Source organism: Psittacula echo (genome assembly GCF_963264785.1).
Source record: "Psittacula echo genome assembly, chromosome: 2".
Lineage (NCBI taxonomy): Eukaryota > Metazoa > Chordata > Aves > Psittaciformes > Psittacidae > Psittacula > Psittacula echo.
In genome coordinates this window covers 101,787,526-101,810,695 of record NC_137737.1, presented here as the reverse complement: position 1 = coordinate 101,810,695, position 23,170 = coordinate 101,787,526, and the positions used below count along the sequence as shown (strand labels likewise).

At 40.9% G+C, this 23,170-nt stretch overlaps 1 protein-coding gene across 1 annotated transcript in view; it reads right to left on the bottom strand.

The window, feature by feature from the left end:
- Positions 1-17,799, bottom strand: part of RTTN (rotatin) — a 93,320-nt gene extending 75,521 nt beyond the window's left edge. The window contains exons 1-9 of the mRNA XM_080609782.1: positions 17,724-17,799; positions 16,734-16,921; positions 15,240-15,432; positions 11,723-11,800; positions 10,520-10,598; positions 9,189-9,303; positions 4,376-4,526; positions 3,288-3,453; positions 983-1,164 (exon numbers count right to left, since the gene is read on the bottom strand). Coding sequence (XP_080465908.1) covers positions 983-1,164; positions 3,288-3,453; positions 4,376-4,526; positions 9,189-9,303; positions 10,520-10,598; positions 11,723-11,800; positions 15,240-15,432; positions 16,734-16,921; positions 17,724-17,754 — 1,183 coding nt within the window. The 5' untranslated portion in view covers positions 17,755-17,799. The remainder of the gene's footprint in view (positions 1-982; positions 1,165-3,287; positions 3,454-4,375; positions 4,527-9,188; positions 9,304-10,519; positions 10,599-11,722; positions 11,801-15,239; positions 15,433-16,733; positions 16,922-17,723) is intronic.
- Between the last annotated feature and the right edge of the window lie 5,371 nt (positions 17,800-23,170).

Sequence of the window (23,170 nt, the reverse complement as noted above, 5' to 3'; positions counted from 1 at the left end):
GTGCTTGTGAAGAATTAGTATTTACAGGTCACTATTCTGAAAAGAAAAAAAAAAAAAAAAAAAAATCTAACTTTCATTCACTTCAGTTTTGTTTATTACAAAAAAAGATTGAATAATTCTCCTGTGGACACAGATTAACATTGATGTTACTATGAAATATACAAGTAAATTGGTGCTTTGTGATAGAAAGAAAGTCACAAAAAGTTATAAACAATCATGAAAACAAGAGTAAATGGAAGTTCCATATATATTTCATAGCACTGTTATAAGTTAAAGCCTCTACCCAGCTCAGTAAATGCTGACAGGTATATTAAAAAACAAGTTTTAGTAACCTAGTCATAAATAGATATACATTTCCCACTCCTACATTTGAAAACCTTACCATGTTTACCAATACCTGTTTTAAATTACATTGGGTTACAATTTAATACTATTTTCAACAAACTAAGAGCAAAAAGACTGGCTTTCAAAAAGACTTTGCAGTTTAGAACCTAAAAAAATCATTTGTTGCAATTATCATCAAAGTTTCTTAAACACAGCTATAGTTTGTTACTGCATTCATAAGAATAAAAATAAACCTCTTTCCAGATTTGTTGTTTATTATTTCTTGAACAGGAGGGCAAATCTATGCTCAAAGAGATCAGAGCATGTTTTGCTAAGTGTGGTTATTTTTTAATCTTCTTGAATGACATATTATCCAGTCACACAATTTTTTCTACCAGACACCCACTTTTTCCTATCACTACTTCCCACCATCAGTAAAAAGCACTTGAAACTTCTGCAGCCATTCTGGAAATCAATCAGAAGATTCAAGCTTTATGCCCTGAACAAAGTTCCTAGAAAAGACTGTTGTAACTAGCTATAGTATACCAATAATTATCTGTACCTTATTTGAGGTACTCACCTTATAATAGCAATTTCTTAAGAGGTTTGTTCTAAAGAGGGGAAGGATACATAAGTGAAATATTTAAAACTTTCTTACCTGTTCTTAAAAGAGGTATTGCATTTTCCAAGATGGAAACACAGAACTGAGGAAGGCTAAGCTGCTTCATCTGTAATTCCAAAGTGTCCTCATATTCAATAACTGGTAGGTCAACATGTGCTACATCAAGTGGGGAACGCAAAGAGATTCTGGAGTTTGCATTTGCTTGAGTACTGTTTCCACTTAATAAACAAGCAAAACAAAGAAAAAAGAGACACAGTTAACTCACAAAGAGTAAACCCATATAGGTATAGATGTTAAAAATAGCATCAAATGTTTAAATGTCCTCCTTCCTTAACACATGTCCTTCCTTCCATCCCAGTCTTTCTCTGCTATCCAACAGTGTTGCGTAAGAAGGGGATTTTGTTTGGCTCTTTTTTTAAAATGTCAGAACTGTTAGCATCACAAGTGAACACATATTGTTTTGGCAGTCATCTTCAAATGCGCTTAGCAATGTGTAATGGAAGAAATACACATACAATGAATACAATGTTGCAAAAGAAAAATCAGTTGATTTGAAATGTTATTTTTGATGAATAATGTCTATCAGTTGATTGAAGCAAGGCCACTTCCTAAATAAAATGTCAGCCTGAACTATGCTTACTATGCTAAAACCAGTCTATGCAGCTAGCCACAAGAATCCTTAGAAGAAAAATTAAATGCACCCTATGTTTAGACTTGTAGGACTTCTTTGTCAATTGTGAAACAGAAAATATTCCCTTGCCCAAGAAAGCTTTAAGTGCAATCACGCATATATTACAAAACATACATACAGTTAATATGTATGTAATTATTTCAAATTATGAGCTTTATATATAGTTCATAATTTTATTATTTTTTAAGTGCTTTTAAAAGAATCTTATTCTATTTGCAGCATTATAATTAATACAACTCAGAATAAAATGGTTTTTAAATTTTTTTCTTATCCTAAAGAACATTTAGAAATCTGGAATTGCTTTAAAAACTGCAGAACTTTTATAGGTTGTTTTATTTTTGTTTGGTTGCATTATTGTTAAACAAGCTGAAGAAACTGAACAGTGGCATGACTGTGTTACATTATATTCTCTAACTAAATGTAAAAGAGGCCTAAAGAATATCAATTAAGAATTTAAATGTCATATATTTCCTATTCATCATGTTTTTCTTTATGCCGTCTCTGGGTTAAATTATACCTTCATAAGAAATGGGGATTCATGGGCAGCAAGCAGCTCTATTGCTGCACACACAATGCAGGATGACAGTGTACAGAAATGAACAGTTCATAATATGACCTTATACTTTTAAGAAATTACCACATTCTGGTCTGTAGATGTCTCATCACCACCTTAACTAGTGTTTACTCTTACGTAGATTTCCTTGCTACACTGACAGCCAGGCCAAACCTCTCTCTTGCACAATATACACCAGCTATTATTAAACTGTTAACTATTCAACTTGGGAAAACGGTCAGGTCCTAGAATGCATAAAGCATGGAGGTCATTCACAGTGCTGTATTAGCTGCATAACAAAAATTTAATATATTAGACTTAAGATGAGCAAAAATAACCTTTTAATATAATGACTCTCTAGATGTGTTTATAGTTAACTACATAAGGTATTCCCATCTGCAATATCACAGTCTACTTGAATACCTAGGAGTTATTCAATCACTAAGTCAATACACTACAGAGACTCAGAACTACCAATAAGCACACAGTAAGGATTCACAAGAACTTTTGAATTTCCACATACAAAATGACAGTGTTCTTGAACAGCAGCTTTACATCTGTTGTGTCAAGATGAGTAACAAAACCACCCAGAAAGAAAAAGATGAACATTTTGAGGGTATGCAGATAATTCATCATTTCATATTCAAGCCAATTTTTTAGATGTTATACAACCTAAATTTGTTGTCGGATTTCACAATAAAGTTTGAAGACATATAAAGCATGTTTGACCATACTGTACACTGTTACGTATAAGATGGCCATGCAACTTAAAAGAAGTTATGGGGTCATCTGCTGGAGAAAAAGAGAAATTCCTGACTTTACAGTAATAGAATGAATAAATGCTTTTTTGCATCTTACAAACACATGCACAAGCAATAACAATTGATAGTAAGAGATTTTGTTAAAAGTGTTGGTTGGGTACAGAATGTGGCAGGTAAAACTGATCTTGGGTATTCTGACCACCACTTAAACAACTGTGCAATTCATAAACATGGCTTGAATTTTCACAGGTTAACAAAACTTTCACATAATCCCACACACTGACAAGGAGCTAATGATATATTCCTATATTAATGCATATTTCCTGTTTTATTCACCTGGAAGATGCTGCATCCCAATCTTGTCCATCTCCTCTAGGACGCTGAACAGTACGTCCAATCACAGATGGCCGGGGGCTACTACTTCCAGGTGATGGATTCTGAGAGCGAGGAGGACCTCTTGCTTCTTGACAGTAAGATATAGATGAATTTTGGGAAGCTGTGCCTTTATGTAACACAAATCATACGTTTTCCATTAGTGGAATCCATTATTATGAAAGATACTACATAGCAATGTAATGGTAAAAGTAACTAAGGTAAGATGCGGAAAACACCAATATTGGTTAACTAGGACAACTTATCACTGGCAAGTAGCAGAGTTTGGAAACTCAATTCCAAGACAAAACCACTGAAAATTACAGCTGAATCATAAATCTTGAGTTTTAAAACTACAAACATACCATCTGACAAAGGCCATGGATTTGTTGATGTTGTAACTGAACTAGCAAGGAAACAGTCAATGTCATTGACACCAAATATAGGGCAATCTTATGAAGGCAACCAGACTACCAATGTAGAGAAACAAGGTTGGTTAAATTCAGCTAACAAAATGGAAATAGGAAGACCATTATAATTAATCTAGACTATTAAATCTACAGAATTTAAACAGTAAGAACATTGTGAAACAGCCCTAATGACTGTAAAATCCAAAATAATGATTAAACTTTTTTAGGCAATCAGCATAAAGAAAAAAAACAACATTAATATAGCTCATGAAATTAGTAACTAATTGTTAACCACAGAGGCTTGAAAACTTCTCTGAAACTCTGCCCACTTTTATTTTACAGGTTTAATTTAGGTTTAGTTAAAAAAGTCCCTCTTCTGGTGACATAGAAACAGCTGGATACTGGTAAAAGTTGATGAATGAAGAATCACAGGAAATTGCAAAAACTAGTAAGTATTTTAAAATAATACAAGTACTCCAAAAATAATTACTAACATGAAGAGTACTGAACATGATTATTTAGCAAAACAGTTTCACAAGAATACATTTGCTATAATGTTGTGGACTGTCATTTTTTAAAAATCATTTCAATCTTACCTGTACAAAAAACACAACAGCGTTTCAAATATCTAAAAATACCTACCTTGCTCTGTGGAAGAAAAACTTGGATCTCTGTGAAAGTTAAGTCTGCTTCTCAAGAAGACACACAACTGTTGCAGGCACGACACAGCCTGCAAAGCTAACCGACGTCTTCCATCTCCTCCAAAAGCCAGGTTTAGCAGAGACAAAAGGCTCTGCAAATGTAAAACACACTTTAACAGACTAGTCAGCGACAGGAACAGTGGGATTGAGAGCACCCTCAGCAAGTTTGTTGATGACACCAAGGTGTGTGGTTGCGTTCAACACACTGGAGGGAAGGGATGCCATCTAGAGGGAACATGACAGGTTCGAGGAATGGGTCCATGCAAACCTTATGAAGTTCAACAAGGCCATGTGCAAAGCCCTGCACCTGAATCAGTGCAATACCAAGCACAAATACAGGCTGGGCAGAGACTGGCTTGAGAGTAGCCCTGAGGAGAAAGACTTGCAGGTGCTGGTTAACAAAAAGTTCAACATGAGCTGGCAGTGTGCACTTGCAGCCCAGAAAGCCAACTATATCCAGGGCTGCATCAAATGAAGTGTAACCAGAAGGTTGAGGGAGGTGGTTCTCCCCCTGTTTTGCGAGACCCCCATCTGGAGCAGCGTTCAGCTCTGGGACCCCCAACCCAAGAAAGATGTGGACCTGTTTGAGTGAGTCCAGAGAAGCACCACAAAGATGATTAGAGGGCTGGAGCACCTCTCCTACGAAAACAGGCTGAGAGAGTTGGAGCTGTTCAGCCTGGAGAAGAGAAGGCTCCAGGAAACCTTATGGCAGCTTTCCAATACTGAAAGGGGGCCTACAAGAAAGCTGGAGACAGATCTTTTACAAGGGCTGGTAGTAACAAGACAAGGAGGAACTGCTTTAAGCTGACACAGGGGAGAGTTAGATTAGATATTAGGGAAAAATTGTTCACTATGAGGGTGGTGAGACACTGGCACAGGTTGCCCTGAGAAGCTGTGGATGCCCCATCCCTGGGAGTGGTCAAGGCCAGTTTGGATGGGGTTTTGAGCAACCTGGTCTAGTGGAAGGTGTCCCTGCCCATGGTAGGGGCACCGGAAATAGATAATTTTTAAGGTTGCTTCCAGCCTTCTCTATCATCCTATGAAAATCATCAACATTGGTAGCTGAACATTAACGAACCTCCATGAACACTCTTGCCAGCAAGTCTTTCACTAAATACAGGTCACAAACATTTCTAAATGTTTAAAACTCACAGCAAAGAATAGGCTTACCTAGTGTTTTCTTACTAAATGCAAGACTTTGTAAGTTGTAAATTGTATGAGTTCCATGCTGTATTTCCAATGAAGTCACTACAGCTCTAAACACTTATTATATGGGAGCCCATTAGAGGGTGCGCATCTGACAGTGACACAATTTCATCTTACTCAGATGAAACTAAGTATTAGTTCAACATCACAGTATCACAGTATCACAGTATGTTAGAGATTGGAAGGGACCTCAAAAGATCATCTAGTCCAATCCCCCTGCCAGAGCAGGAACACCTAGATAAGGTTACACAGGAATGTGTCCAGGCGGGTTTTGAATGTCTCCAGAGAAGGAGACTCCACAACCTCCCTGGGCAGCCTGTTCCAGTGTTCTGTCACCCTCACTGAGAAGAAGTTTCTTCTCAAGTTTAAGTGGAACCTCTGGTGTTCCAGTTTATACCCATTACCCCTTGTCTTATCATTGTTAGCCATTGAGAAGAGCCTGGCTCCATCCTCATGACACTCCCCCTTTATATATTTATATACACTAATAAGGTCCCCCCGCAGTCTCCTCTTCTCCAAACTATAGAGACCCAGCTCCCTCAGCCTCTCCTCATAAGGGAGATGTTCCACTCCCTTAATCATCTTTGTCGCCCTGCGCTGGACTCTCTCCAGCAGTTCCCTGTCCTTCTTGAACTGAGGGGCCCAGAACTGGACACAATATTCCAGATGCGGTCTCACCAGGGCAGACTAGAGGGGAAGGAGGACCTCTCTCGACCTACTGACCACCCCCCTTCTAATACACCCCAGGATGCCATTGGCCTTCTTGGCCACAAGGGCACAGTGTTGGCTCATGGTCATCCTGCCATCCACTAGGACCCCCAGGTCCCTCTCCCCTACACTGCTCTCTAACAGGTCATTCCCCAACCTATACTGGAACCTGGGGTTGTTCCTGCCCAGATGCAGGACTCTACACTTTCCCTTGTTATATTTCATCAAGTTTCTCCCTGCCCAACTCTCCAGCCTGTCCAGGTCCCGCTGGATGGCAGCACAGCCTTCTGGCGTGTCAGCCACTCCTCTCAGCTTAGTGTCATCAGCAAACTTGCTGACAGTACACTCAATTCCCTCATCTAAATCATTGATGAATATATTAAATAATACTGGTCCCAATACTGACCCTTGAGGCACTCCACTAGATACAGGCCTCCAACTGGACTCCGCCCCATAGACTACAACTCTCTGGCTTCTGTCCTTCAGCCAGTTCGCAGTCCATCTCACTACCTGATCATCCAGGCCACACTTCCTCAATTTAGCTATGAGGATGCTGTGGGAGACTGTGTCAAATGCTTTGCTGAAGTCAAGGTAGACCACATCCACCGCTCTGCCATCATCCATCCACAATGTTATTTCCTCATAAAAGGCTAGGAGGTTGGTCAAGCATGACTTCCCCTTGGTAAAGCCATGTTGACTGCCTCTCATAACCCTCTTATCCTTGACATGCCTTAAGATGGCATCGAGGATAAGGTGTTCCATCACTTTTCCAGGGATGGAGGTGAGGCTGACCGGTCTATAGTTACCCGGGTCCTCCTTCTTGCCCTTTTTGAAGACTGGAATGACATTCGCTTTCCTCCAGTCCTCAGGCACCTCTCCCGTTTCCCAAGACTTGGTAAAGATGATGGAGAGTGGTCTAGCAATGACTTCCGCCAGTTCCCTCAGCACCCGCGGGTGCATCCCATCTGGACCCATGGATTTATGGATGTCCAGATTGCTCAACTGGTCCCTAACCCATTCCTCATGGACTAAGGCAAACTGCTCCAGTGACCTGACTTCATCTGAGGTCTCAGGAGTACAGTGCTCTTCAGGACTGCCTCCGGCAGAGTAGACTGAGACAAAGAAGGCATTCAATAACTCTGCCATCTCAGTATCTTCTGTCACCAGGGCACCCATCCCATTCACCAGTGGGCCAACCTTGCCTCTGGTGTTAGTTTTATCAGCTATGTATTTGAAAAAGCTCTTTCTGTTGTCCTTGACCCCTCTGGCCAGATTTAATTCTAAGGAGGCCTTAGCCATCCTAGCTGCCTTCCTACATCCTCTAGCAGCAGCCTTATATTCCTCCCGAGTGGCCAGCCCCTCCTTCCATGACCTATAAACTCTGCTCTTCCACTTGAGCATACCCAGCAGTTCCTTATTCAGCCACGCAGGTCTCCTGGCCCTCTTCCTTGACTTCCTACGTGTCGGGATGCTCAGCTCTTGAGCTTGGAATAAGCAATCCTTGAATGCCAACCAACTATCTTGGGCCCCTTTACCTTCAAGCAGCCTTGCCCATGGGATTTCCCCTAGCAATTGTTTGAAAAGGCCAAAGTTTGCCCTGCTAAAGTCCAGGGTTGCAATTCTACTTGCTATTGTACTGGTCCTACCACACAAGATCCTGAATTCCACCATCTCGTGGTCGCTGCAACCAAGGCAGCCCTCAACCTTTACTGCTTCGACCAGACCCTCCTTGTTAGTGAGGATGATATCCAGCAGCGCTCCTCTCCTGGTTGGCTGATCCACCATTTGGATGAGGAAGTTATCATCCATACACTGGAGGAACCTCCTGGACTGTGGCTGGGTTGCTGAGTAGTCCTTCCAGCACATTGAACATACTTCAATACTGATTAGTAGAATCATAGAATAGTTAGGATTGGAAAGGACCTCAAGATCATCTAGTTCCAACCTCACTGCCATGGGCAGGGACACCTCACACTAAACCATGCCACCCAAGGCCTCATCCAACCTGGCCTTGAACACCACCAGGGATGGAGCATTCACAACTTCCCTGGGAAACCCATTCCAGTGCCTCACCACCCTCTCAGTAAAGAACTTCTTCCTTATATCCAATCTAAACTTCCCCTGTTTAAGTTTTAAAGCGTTACCCCTTGGCACATCACTACAGTCCCTAATGAAGAGTCCCTCCTCAGCATCCTTGTAGGCCCCCTTCAGATATTGGAAGGCTGCTAGGAGGTCTCCACACAGTCTTCTCCAGGCTCAACAGCCCCAACTTTCTCAGCCTATCTTCATATGGGAGGTGCTCCACTCCCCTGATCATCCTCGTGGCCCTCCTCTGGACTTGTTCCAACAGTTCCATGGCCTTTTTATGTTGAGGACACCAGAACTGCACACAATACTCCAAGTGAGGTCTCATGAGAGCAGAATAGAGGGGCAGGATCACCTCCTTCGACCTGCTGGTCACGCTCCTTTTGATGCAAGCCAGGATATGGTTGGCTTTCCGGGCTGCGAGGGCGCACTGCCAGCTCTCATGTTCATTTTCTCTTTGACCAACACCCCCTAAGCCCTTCTTCGCAGAGCTGCTCTGAGTCTCTTCTCTGTCCAGTCTGTAGCTGTGCCTGGGATTCCTCCCACGTAATATACAGTAATAGACATTATTACAACTAAGTAACTTTCTAAACACAATACATAGCTAATGAATCCTCTTCCATGCACCTAGAATTTACATAAAGGAACTTTTGCTTGGCTATTTTCTTTGGAAACAAACTGTATTATTTACATCAATTTTTACTTGGCACAACTCATAGCACAATAAACCCCTTAAATTTTATGTGAATTCTTGCCTGTACAATCTTTGGCCTTTGAAGGAAGATCTCAGCAGGAAAATCTTGCATAATTACATCCTGAAGAAGCTCGCACGTACTCCAAATTAAACTTTGGTTGTTACTTCTCAAAGAGCTAAAAATGAAGTTTGTATTTAAATATTAAAATAAACAAATAAAAAGAAATAATTAGCTTGAACAAGTCTTTACAATAAAGTTATAATCATAACACTAAAGAATATGAAGAAAAAAATGCTATAGTTCTATTGTCATAACATATTTAAACTTGAATTATTCCTTATCTATGCTCATTTTGTATACAATAAAGAACAAACTCAATTCCAGCTGTTATCAAACCATGTTAAATTAAGTTTCCAGAAAAATCTTTATTGATTCTGAATTTGGAATTAAGAGAAAAACAACTGGAAAATCCCTGTGAAGCTAGTGATTATCTCAGTGGTATACAGCAAGTAATCTAACTCTTACCAATAAGGAAGTTTTTTCATTATTAAGGTTCATATATGACTTAAAAGTGTTGGAATTACATGTGGGAAGTTACATAAAGGAAGAGATTTATTAGCTATTCTCTAGCATGTATATTAGTAAATAACAAGAACCTTTTGGGTATTCTATTGCAGTTTTTTATATTTTTATTGTTTCCAAAACCACTGGGGAAAAAAAAAAAAAATCAAACATGTCCAGTTTTAAAGATCTATGTCCTTTTTCTAGACCCAGGCATATAGGAAATTAAATATTGAAGATGTTTTCCAACTTCAGAGATCTTTTGAAAGGAAATATACAAGAAAGCTTATGGTTAGAGTAGACTTCTTAAATACTCCTGCCCATGAAACCGCATTGCAGGCTATGCTAGAAATCTATAACAGCTCTGTGTCTACTCAAAAGGAATTGCAACTACAGTACTTTTCCTTGGGCCACCTCAAACACCGATTTTCTAAATTAAAGTTAAAATAGAAAAAAAATAAATTAAGCACTGCAGAAAGATTATATGAATAATGCAATGCCTGGATAAGGCATTGTACCTAAACTTATCAGCCTAAACCTAGTTAAGCTACTACTGAAAGCATGGATTTCTCTACCAAGAGGCAGTGGGGGTACATTAAATAATGATTTTATTCCAGCCTATTCCAAAATTAACTGAATGAAATCTTTGATCCAGTTGAGATATTTAGAAGACAGACTGAAGTGCCATGAATAAAAATAAGGAAAAGAAATTAACCCATTAGGTCATTTACAGGAACAGAGTAATGATGCAAAAGGACACAAATTTAGAACCACTCTTACCCAAGAAAAATAAAAACTACCAGCAAACCATCATGTTTTTATTGCCATACCTTTCATTTGATGAAAGAACATGTCTATCTGTTGAAGTTAGAGTTAGCCAAGGAAATGTGGAAAATTTCAAGCATTTCACTGCAAAGAAAGAGAGTGGATATTTTGGAGTATATTTTATAGAAACATTATACTGTGTATCTCCATGGCAATGTCAAGAACCTATGAACTATATACTACCTGAAATAGAAAGCCTTTTTAGTAAATACAGACTTACACTAAAGTGCTTCTAATGAGTTTTCAGCAATACCAAAAAAATACTAAGGTCATCTCAAATCAAGACGGAATATGTTTATTGAAGAAAGCTTTAGCAAATAGAAGAAGTGATAGCATTAGTAGCAGAGTACACAATCACCCACATCATGCTTTTAAATTATAATTTTGTTCTGCTACTAAAGAATATTTAGTAACACAATCTCAAAAGAAAAAAAAAATTTGACCTCATGCTTTTATTCTTACAGCAGAAGAAATGATAGTTGTTACTAAATTATGACACATAATAACTTCTTAACTAACATAACTTTAAAGCTATTTTTAAGTTAAAGTTTGTAATAATTGTTGTGCAATTCTAAAGATAACTGACACACTACTCAAAAAGTAATCCGGTGATTTACATACAATAACTGCAAAGTCATATTTTAAAAATCTAGTTCTCAACACTGTATTCTATGTCAAATATGACACTCTCCTGTGAACTGCTACTAGTATACTGGTACATCTAAAGACTTGCCAAAATATTGGTCTGTGTCTGTGAAATATTTCATATCATTTTACTGACAAAAAAACCAAAAGCATAACACTGGTTTTCATTTAGATACAAGGTAAAGATTTCTAAAGCACTTAATCTAATTTTCTGAAAAGCAGAAATGTACTTCAGACTAAGTTTTGTTGAAATAAAACAGTAATCAAACAGCTACTTTTGATTACAGAACACAAATCTTCTAAAAAGCATTAGCAATTTAAATATTTTTTTTAATTACAGCATATTTTACCACATTTTAAAGTTACACTATTTCCTAGAGAAGAGAAATCTATTAAGATGAATGTCATTTTCATAAGCATTATAAGTGTAGTTTCTATGATAAAAGATTTCACAGAACAACAGGAAAATAGCCAATAATAATATTCATAATGGAATTCAATCTAAATTACAATTCTAGCCGCTTTCTGTAATTAACATATTCTTATTCTATAGCTATACATACCAACTGTTCTTTTAGGAGGTACTACTAACTGTGGCAGATGACTTCTACCTTGACAAAAATATCCAGGGAATAATTCCTCTTGAGGCAGAACTAAAACACATAAAGAGGAAGTTTAAAAAAGTACACTAAAAGAAAATACCCAACCAAAAGCAAAACTCAATTTATCACAATGCTTTTCCTGAGCTGCCTCCCTTTTGCCCTTGAGTTTTAACCTGTTAAGGAAACAGACTTAAAATAGTCTCAGATGATCAGAAAAGTGGAGTAAAAAGAATGTGTCAATGTTTATTTTTCCTAATCATATTCTGCAACCGTAACTTTTTTTTTCCATTTTCCTATACTAGCTTCCATTCCATACAAGCAATAGTAAAAAATAATTACACAAAATGTATTGCCCAATGGAGAACTGGCAGCCAAAAAAAAAAAATTAATCTACCTACATAGTAATAAAATTAACTTTTTAAATCAACTACTTAAAACCTTTTTCTACTGTAACTGCTGTCTTTTCAGGTCAGCTAAAAAGTTGTCCGCCTGGTATATAATATGTAAATTATTAAATACGTGTCTACTCTGTTGGAGGCAGTCCTGAAGAACCCTGTACTCCTGAGACCTCAGATGAAGTCAGGTCACTGGAGCGGTTTGCCTTAGTCCATGAGGAATGGGTTAGGGACCAGTTGAGCAATCTGGACATCCATAAATCCATGGGTCCAGATGGGATGCACCCGCGGGTGTTGAGGGAACTGGCGGAAGTCATTGCTAGACCACTCTCCATCATCTTTACCAAGTCTTGGGAAACGGGAGAGGTGCCTGAGGACTGGAGGAAAGCAAATGTCACTCCAGTCTTCAAAAAAGGCAAGAAGGAGGACCCGGGTAACTATAGACCGGTCAGCCTCACCTCCATCCCTGGGAAAGTGATGGAACACCTTATCCTTGATGCCATCTTAAGGCATGTCAAGGATAAGAGGGTTATGAAGGGCAGTCAACATGGCTTTACCAAGGGGAAGTCATGCTTGACCAACCTCCTAGCCTTTTATGAGGAAATAACATTGTGGATGGATGATGGCAGAGCGGTGGATGTGGTCTACCTTGACTTCAGCAAAGCATTTGACACAGTCTCCCACAGCATCCTCATAGCTAAATTGAGGAAGTGTGGCCTGGATGATCAGGTAGTGAGATGGACTGCGAACTGGCTGAAGGACAGAAGCCAGAGAGTTGTAGTCTATGGGGCGGAGTCCAGTTGGAGGCCTGTATCTAGTGGAGTGCCTCAAGGGTCAGTATTGGGACCAGTATTATTTAATATATTCATCAATGATTTAGATGAGGGAATTGAGTGTACTGTCAGCAAGTTTGCTGATGACACTAAGCTGGGAGGAGTGGCTGACACACCAGAAGGCTGTGCTGCCATCCAGCGGGACCTGGACAGGCTGGAGAGTTGGGCAGGGAGAAACTTGATGAAATATAACAAGGGAAAGTGTAGAGTCCTGCATCTGGGCAGGAACAACCCCAGGTTCCAGTATAGGTTGGGGAACGACCTGTTAGAGAGTAGTGTAGGGGAGAGGGACCTGGGGGTCCTAGTGGACAGCAGGATGACCATGAGCCAACACTGTGCCCTTGTGGCCAGGAAGGCCAATGGCATCCTGGGGTGTATTAGAAGGGGGGTGGTCAGTAGGTCGAGAGAGGTCCTCCTTCCCCTCTACTCGGCCCTGGTGAGACCGCATCTGGAATATTGTGTCCAGTTCTGGGCCCCTCAGTTCAAGAAGGACAGGGACCTGCTGGAGAGAGTCCAGCGCAGGGCGACTAAGATGATTAAGGGAGTGGAGCATCTCCCTTATGAGGAAAGGCTGAGGGAGCTGGGTCTCTATAGTTTGGAGAAGAGGAGACTGCGGGGGGACCTTATTAGTGTATATAAATATATAAAGGGGGAGTGTCATGAGGATGGAGCCAGGCTCTTCTCAATGGCAAACTATGATAAGACAAGGGGTAATGGGTATAAACTGGAACACAAGAGGTTCCACTTAAACTTGAGAAGAAACTTCTTCTCAGTGCGGGTGACAGAACACTGGAACAGGCTGCCCAGGGAGGTTGTGGAGTCTCCTTCTTTGGAGACATTCAAAACCCGCCTGGACACATTCCTGTGTAACCTTATCTAGGTGTTCCTGCTCTGGCAGGGGGATTGGACTAGATGATCTCTTGAGGTCCCTTCCAATCTCTAACATACTGTGATACTGTGATACTGTGATATATAACAAAATATACACAAGGTATGTAATATTAAAAGCAATCTCTCAAGATTATAATATTTGGTTCAAAGGATCAAACCAGATAATGCCCAGATTGTTATTTCACAATTCTTCCCAGTTACTGAAATTGAAAGAATACAACAATCCTGTTAGCAACCATTAAGAATATTTCATACACACATGTACACAGTTCACAGCATAAAGAGAAATTATGCACAATACTTCAAATGAGTAGTTTCAAAAAGATATAGCTGAAGAATGCATATGTTAACGTTTATTATATTATGCCCCTATGTGAGCACAGGGTGGAAAAAAAGGGAAGGGGGGGAGAGATAAAAAGGCAATGAAAAAAAAAAAAAAGGAAGAGCAAGAAAGAAAAGAGGGAAGAGGGTGGGGGAAATCAATCACCAGCCACTACATAGTTCTAGCAAACTAAAACTCCAAGCATTAGACAGGCTGCAGAAACCACAGGGAAATTACTTTTATCTCCGAGATTGCACAGTATGAGTGACAGAGGTGTGGCCATTACTACACCATCCAGTACACAAGCAGTGTCTTTCCCACAAGAACCAGGAGAATGAAGTAAGGACAGCCAAGGTATGCAATTTTCTCTTCTATATTTCTTGCTAGATTTTGTAAGGCATGAGAGAACCACATGGGTTTATTTCTTGACTACATCTAAGAAGCACTGTAAATCGTTAGATCAATAACAAGCTAGATAACAGAAGCACCTCACATATACATGAAGCACTTCACACGTCATTTTAAACAGCTGACATATTTATACATAGCAGATATTTATCCATAACTAAGCAGAGTGAATACAATTAATGTAGCTTTCTTAGAACCACTTACTGCCTTTTTTTTACTTGAACTGCTTTCAAAGTTAAAGTCTACTATACAAAAAAAAGCAGCAAAGCATACTCGCTTAATTGTAGATTTGTTCAGAGTTGCTAAAATTGCTGCCATAAAGCTGTCTTTAGAAGTTACTCCTATGTCATGCCCTTTTTACATTATAGCAAACAGATATTACACACTGAAAAAAAATAGAGATCTGATTACAAATAACAGGATTGTTCTTATGCAGAGAACATCATTACAAGAATGGCACTATCTGATTTAGCTAAGATCACGCCTTCTCTAGCAGAATCTGCTTTCCATATACTTCACTGATCTCCCAGGAATAATCTGCCTGCTTTTCCTGAAAATATCAGCTTAGAAACTTTTCCTCTGCTTTATTTTCACTTTAAATAAATCATACCTCAAAATATGTAATTTACCTGGTTGATCTACCGAAGTCTGAGACTGAGTTTCATAACATGAAGAACTAGAAGGAAGTCCAGAAGGAAGGAAGAACAGTCCATCCACAATTCCATCAACTATGGCCTGCAAGTTTGGATCCACATTGGGGCGAAGCTGAGAGAAGAATTCCACTGCACCAATTTCAACCATTCTCTGAGCAGCAGGTGGATGCTACATTAGAACAAACAACTAACAAAGTTAGCCTGAAAAGTCTCAATGTCTCTAGGAAGTGTGGGGGTGGGTGGCAGCATAGGGAGGAAAGAGGCAATCAAAACTTGTTATATTTTGCCTTTATTCATTTAGGCCATCCATCAAGGCGAGAATTTTTTTCCCCTCTGCATAGCTGCTCATCAGTGATTAAAACACAAAAACGTAAGAATCTGAGATCTCTGAAATGTCTGAAACATTTTATCAACTCTTTTAAAAAAGTTGCACCATTGTTTAAATCTCCAGTTTCCAGGAACAGTGCAAATGCTTAGCTGCAAGACATGCCTCAAGGAAGAAATTAAACACTAAATGAGAAACTGAAGGAGCAGAGAAATTAAAGTAGAACCCCAGGAATGAATTATTTTTTTCCACAACTCTCTGACCCGTTTCTAGTCATTCAAATTGTTTTAATTTTTTGTCTACATACAGTGGCTTTATTATTCCTGTCTTTATAAAACACTAAATCTAATTACACGGAGCTACAAAACCAAAAACCAATTTTATTTAACTCCAGGATTCTAAAGACAGAATCATAAAATTGTTACAGTTGGAAGGCACCTCTGGAGATCATCTAGTCCAACCCCTTGCCAAGGCAGGGCCCACCTATCATCATATTGAGGTGAAACTTCTTGTGTTTCTGTTTATGGCCACTGCTCCTCATCCTGTTCCTGGGCACCACTGAAAACAGTCTGGCACCATCATCCTGGCACCTGCCTTTGAGATATTTGTATGCATTAATGTGACCTCTTCTTAGTCTTCTCTTAACAGGCCCAGCTCCTGCAATCTCTCTTTGTGAGAGAGATGCTCCAGACCTCTGATCATCCTTGTGACCCTCTGCTGGACCCTCTCCAGTACTTCCTTGTCTTTCTTATACTGAGGAACCCAGAGCTGGACACAGTACTCGAGATGTGATCTCATCACAGTCAAGTAGAGGGGGGAGGATCATCTCCATTGATCTGCTGGCCACACTCCTCCTGATGCATCACAGGATACTATTGACCCTCCTGGCTGCAAGTGCACAGTGCTGGCTCATAGTGAACTTATGGTCTACCAGTACTTCCAGGTCCTTCTCAGCTGAACTGCTATTTAATAGGTCAGCACTCAACCTGTACTGGTACTTAGAGTTCTTCTTCCCCAGGTACAGTATCCTACTCTTGCCTTTATTGAACCTCATATGGTTTCTCTCTGCCCAATTCTCCAGCCCATCAAGGTCTCACTGATAAAGGCATCTAGTTTAATTATAAATAAATGTTAGTATGTCATACCTTGATCAAACTGTTCACAAAATTTAGTACTTCCTCTTTTATTGGTACAACTGGAAAATTGAACCACTCCAAAAGATTAAGGAAAAGCATTTTCTCGTGGACTAGATCTGCATATGAAATCAAGTTATGATCTAATTTAAACAGAATAGTCTTCATAGATCTTTCTCTTATCTCTGCCAGTTCGTGACCTGTCAAAAAAACAAAACAGGATTAAAAAACTTATAAAATTATATGTCATAAGTTACTTCTTATTTGGACAAACAGAACACTGTCAAAGATCAGTGAAAAAAAGCTGGCTTTTACACTGCTAGATTATGCTTACCAGGAAGACAAATACGACTGCTCCCAGCAGCAGTAAGCTATTCAAGTATGTTTGCGTGGTGTAAAGAGGTGAAAGACTATGAAATATACTGATATAATCTGGTGCCAAATTATAAGAGAATAGCCTTTTTCTTAAAGCACACAACTAAAATCTGAACACCTCTAACAAACTGTACTGCGGATCCCGAAAAGTGCATCACACCAACAAGTCGGGCAAAAGTCTACCCAAGACCATTGGAGGAAAAGGCACTGTCTCTGAAGAGGAAAGCCTGCAACGTTCCCTAGGGAAGCGTCACCCTGTGCCACAGTCCCCTCCACGTCTGCAGCGGCGAGAAGAATGGAAAAGAAGGCGGCAGAAAAGTGACAAGGGGCTCAAAGAGATAAGGCTCGGAAGTAGGGCGGAAGCGGAGGCCGGGCAAGGACAGCCGCGCTCCTCGACTGCCAAGAAAGGAGCCCTCAGCTCTCTCCCTTCACCGCCCCGCCAGCAGCCGGGCTCCACACAGGACCGACGGCCCTGTTTCGCAGGTGAAGCCCCCGCCACGCCGTACGAGGATGGGGGGCAGGGCCCCCGCCGTACCCCTGCACACAGCCCGGCGGAGGAGCCAGGACAGCCGCGACGCCCCTCGACAGCTAGTCCCGGGGCCCCGGGAGAGGGAGGGGAGCCGTTACCCAGCTTCCTGACGAGCGACGATAACTCCATCGCGCTCGTCTCCCCGCCACATTCAACCGCCGCGCCGGTTCCGCCGCCAGCGCGCCCCTCCTGGCCAACGGCGGCCACGGTGCACTTTGGGAAATGTAGTCCATCCCTTGCCTCCCCGCGGCCCTATGTTGCCTTGCGCGGAGCACGCTGGGAGCTTCCCTCCCCTCTGCGGAACCGCGGGGCACGCCGGCGGCAGCATAAGCAACTACAACTCCCATAAGCAACAACAGCCCCGGGCCGAGCCCACCCGCTCCCTTCGGGAACCCGAGGGGTGGTGTGGGTTTGGCGGGGCGTGGTGCCGTCGGGGCTGAGTGGGGTGCAGATCGAGTTCGCTTGACGCGGGTCCCGGCTCGGGGGGACAGCGATAAGGCAACTGTGCAACTTAAAACCTGGCATATTCCCGGCATGATGGCTCGGAGCACCGTACGCGGGTAATGTGGTTATGATCCCGGGGACTGGTGTGCTGAAGGCTGGATCGAGGGGCTGTGGCCAGTGGTATGCGGTTCAGCAAGGTGCAGTGCTGGGTCCTGCACTTGGGTCACAACAACCCCATGCAATGCTGCACCTGGGGAAGAGTGGCTGGAAAGCTGCTTCAGGTAAGGGCCCTGGGAGTGCTCATAGATGGAGCTGAGCATGAGCAGTTTATGCCCAGGCAGCCAAGAAGCCCATAGGCATCCTAGTCTGTATCAGAAATAGTGTGGCCAGCAGGGCCAGGGCAGTGATCATCCCACTGTACTCACCACTGGTGAAGCCGCGCCTCGAACAGTGTGTTCACTTCCGTGCCTCTCACTACAAGAAAGACATTGAGGTGCTGGAGCGGGTCGATAGAAGGGCAGTGAAGCTGGTGAAGGGCCTGGAGCTCAATTCCTATGAGGAATGGCTGAGAGAACTGAGGTTGTTTAGTTTGGAGAAGAGAAGGCTCAGGGGGGACCTTAGTTACTCTACAAATACCTGCAAGGAAGTTGTAGTGAGGTGGGGTTCAGTCTCTTCTCCCACGTGGCAAGTGATAGGACAAGAGGTAGCAGCCTCAAGCTGTGCAGGGAGAGATTTAGGTTGGATATTAGGAAAAGTTTCTTCAGAGACAAGGTTGTCAGGCATTGGAATAGGCTGCCCCGGGAAGTGGTGGAATCACCATCCCTGGAAGTGTTCAAAAACCCTGTAGATGAGGCCCTCAGTGACATGGTTCAGTGGTGGTCTTGGCAGTCCTGGGGTGATGGTTGGATTTAATGATCTTAAAGGTCTTTTCCAACCTAGTTGATCCTATTATTCTATGAAGGCAAGTAGGTGCCCGGCTAGCCGCAGTCGGAGCAGTGGCTGCTGTCCTCTGCCCAGGCAGGAGCTGTGACTGCAGTGTTCTGCTTCCTGCTTGAATGTGTGTGCTGCACATAACCTGGAGGATGATGGCTTCTCGTATCTCACATTCTGCCGCCGTTCTTCAACATGTATTTGCAACTAATGCAAAGATCGGGGGCTTTTTTTATTGTTGGCTAAGTCCAGATATGAAACTAAAAAGGAAGTGTTTCCTCATCCTTTAGTACCCACATGGTCCTAATTGGGATGCCAAGGAATTATTTATGTTCATAGTAATAACAGAGTATCTGCTATATAAACACATAAAACCATATCTTGTTAATAATATGCAGTATGGTATATGCAATGATTTCAAATAGGATGTATGTCACTGCCCTCTCAGTTTATATCTAACTCATTTTCTAACTTGGTTTCCATCACTGGGGTACTCTTTCACAGTAAACTTACATGAATGTCCTCCATCTGCTGTATCAAGGTTGTACTAAATTCTTACTTGCAACTCAGAACTGTCTGTCATTTTGCAAGACAGTATTTCTATCAGTGGAGCAATGAAAAAAAAAGGATTTCATTGAGCTAATTATAAGTGTACAATGATTGCTACAATGAGGGGTTTTTTTTCCACAAGAGGGTGAACTCATATAGATCTATCAGTGCTCTTCAAGAGCAATTGCAGAAGAAGTATTACTGTCTAAAAATTCATTTTAGCTATGCATGATATGATCATGCAATGAAATATGAAGATCTCTAATCAGATGTACACAGGACTGCTCACATTTCCCTAAATAGGACTGGTGGGAACTTTATGAGACCCCATATGAGACTCACAGTAGTACTAGAATGGATTTGTATCTCATTTGGCCAGCAAGGAGAGGGAATTGCTGAAGCAGTCATTTCCCACAGAAGACTGTATTAAAACAGTGCTTCAGAAAGAAGAGATGGATTATTCTCATTTATAAGAATGTTTAATCCAGGTCCTTTTCACCTGTTTAAATATGGTCAACCTACATTGTCTAAGAAAAACAAATGTTTTCTTATGCTGTCTTCAGTGTCTGAATTAGTACCTACTCAAAGGATTCTTAAAATAAAGTTGTTACTAACGTGGAGGTGACACATGCACTCTCCATTGCTAATATACTCCTGCACTGGAAGGGAAAAGGGCATTTCATTCAGAAAAGGGCATTTCATTCAGATTTTCTTAATCAGAGACCTAATTAAGTTCAACTTAAAAAAATATTCCTAACTTTGAGGAGCAGCTTCAGTTTTGCTTCTCTTGTGTTAGACCAGAAAAGGGTGGTACAGGGAACACCCTGTACCAGCTGGTGCAATGTATTTTTTTCTAACATGGCTCAAGACTGGTATTCAAGATGATCACCAGAACCCAGATTTTCGTTGTTAAAAATAGCGGGTGATATGTTAAGGCAAAGTGTGTTTCTCAAGAAAAACAAACAAAACCTTCTACTATATATTAAAAAGAAAAATGGAGGATCGGTTCAATAATTATTGTTGCCATTGTGAGACAACCTAAATAGGAGACAACCAGTCTCATTGCTGGGAGTGCTCATCCTCTCTGTGTTTGCATCTGCTGTTTTGATTTCCGCTAGCAAGTGCCTCGGCTTTCCCTCTTACCTGCTTGTCCCCATTACCTTGCAGATTCCTGTTACTGCTTCTGAAGCCAGTTTGACTTTTTCACTTCCACTGGCATTATTTAACATGGGTATCTCCTCTACCATGTATATTCTTACTGATCTGCAGTCAAAATGTGTAGGAGTTACATCAGTGGAGAAATTAGTCACTGAATCTCATTTACATTGTCCCTTGTTGCTTCCTTACTGAACTCTGTAAGATGAACTTTAAAGAGCTGCCTACTCTTGTCTCCTCATAAGCTTGGTTTCTGTAATTCCAATAACTTTTTTAAGTCTCTTCTGTGTTAGTTGAGTTCTGTCTCAATAAATTGATGATAGATGGAGAAGCAGTGGGCATTGTTGTGTGTATATTATCATAAAGTTTTTGCATGTAACTGCAGGTACAGTGAAAAATTTTTGGCAAAAGCTGTCTTTTAGCACTTTTAATGTGGGATGCTCTGTAACTTTTACGTTTCCCTTCAGTTGAATGTCACAGAGAGAGCTGTGCTTGAAAAACTTTTTCTGAGTCTATTTTTTTTAAGAGTTTTCAGTCTCCTTTTATTTTTATCATTTTTGTGATTCATTAATTGCAGGATGAACTCTTACTATTTTTGCATTCTTTTTTCAAAGTTGTCTATTCACAATATTTCTTTCCTTACTGCTTTTGAGTTCTCTGCTTTTACATTCCAGAAGTTCTCTGAAGATCCACAGATCAAAGACTATCTGACAGGGCCTTCATACCATTTTTGGTAATATCCTTACTGTACTTCTGAGCTTAACTGTTGCAGCTTCTCTGTGAATAGCCTGCTTTCTAGCTCTTCACATAAGTCAAAGAGCAGCAACCTTATGAAAAAACATCAGGGCATGTCAGATGCAAAAAACTTCAATTTCAGGTGCCTTTCTGTAGGGAACTCCAAATAGCGACTGTGATGCCTATTTGCGAAGCCTCACTGGCTGCTATAGTAAAAATGAACTTTATAACTTGCCAGCTGAAAAAAATTGCAAAATGTAAGGAGAGAAAGCAAAGAAAATGAGAATATTGGAAATGGAAGGAGGCAGAAATGGACAAGAGAGTTTAGATGAGGAAGTCCCCAGCTGAGAAAATTCTCTCTGTATACTAACTATCTTCTCAATCTGCCTCTTGATTCATTTCAGAGTCCACTTGAAAGTTACCTTTCCTGCCCTGAAGGCCTTCCTTGCTTGCTGTCACACCCAGGTTACTCATTCTTTTCTGTTCACTGGCTGCTACTGGTAGAAAAGTACACCGCTATGTAAAATGAAAAAAAACAATTCTGTTGGTCACCTGTATATTCGGTCCGTACTGGACCTACTGCACATGCACAGTAAAGACAACCTGGGCATGTGCAGCAGCTGTGTGTTCATTGCTTTAACTGACTACCAGGTTCCTGAAATTAGTATTCAAAATCAGTAGGATGATAGCAGACTTGTAAAGGCTTTCTGTAAAAAGCATCAGTGGAGCTGTGTGTATAAAAACCCTTTCCGTTGTGCTTTCGGCAGCCAGGAACAGCATTTTATTACTGCATTATTGTAAAGCTTGTGACAAGATCTCAACGGGTGCTTTAATGTAAGTTCCTGTGTTTTATTGCTTCCAGATCAGGTACCCTAATACCCAACCAAAGTACATAGAATAGAATCAGCTAGGTTGGAAAAGACCTTTAAGATCATTAAGTCCAACCATTACCCCAGGATTGCAAAGACCACCACTAAACCATGTCACTAAGGGCCTCATCTGCACAGTTTTTGAACACTTCCAGGGATGGTGATTCCACCGCTTTTCTGGGAAGCCTGTTACAATGCCTGGCGACATGCTACAAAAGTTTGTGTTTGCAGCAGTGCAGATGCAAATTTGGAAGCTCATTTATGATATTGCTAATTTATTGTTTATATTTTCTTCCGCAGTGAGAGTTTTCTAATTTCTCGGGTTTCCTTTTTTATTTTCCATTTAACTGGATATATCTTCTGTGCAAAATTGCATATGCAGATATGCAGTTGGCTTACAGAGTGGTGCAGAAAAAATACTTGCATCTAAATAAGTGCTAGACAATTTAATATCACCCAGATTATTGTATTTGGTAAGTCAGTCAATATCAATATAAATGCTTACCATGAACTGCAAATCAAAAGGGCTTTAAAAAAACTAAGTGAGAAAATCTTTCTTCCATGATGTTCATTTAAAACACATAAAAGCACATTTTTACACCATGGGTAATGAACTTAGGGAATTTGTTGGGAGAGGAAGTTGTAAATGCAGGTAGTACCAGTAAGCTAGGAAAAAGAGACAGATTAACAGAGAACAGCCCATAGACACTAGAGGAATAGGCAGGGATGTGCCCACTGATCTTCCAAGGCAGCAGTCGTGGTCTGTAGGCAGGAAAGGGCAGACGTGCCAGGGAAAGCAGCTATCCTTCAGCAGTGTCTCCAGACATCACCTGGGGACAGTTAAATCAGTCTCCTCTGCTAAG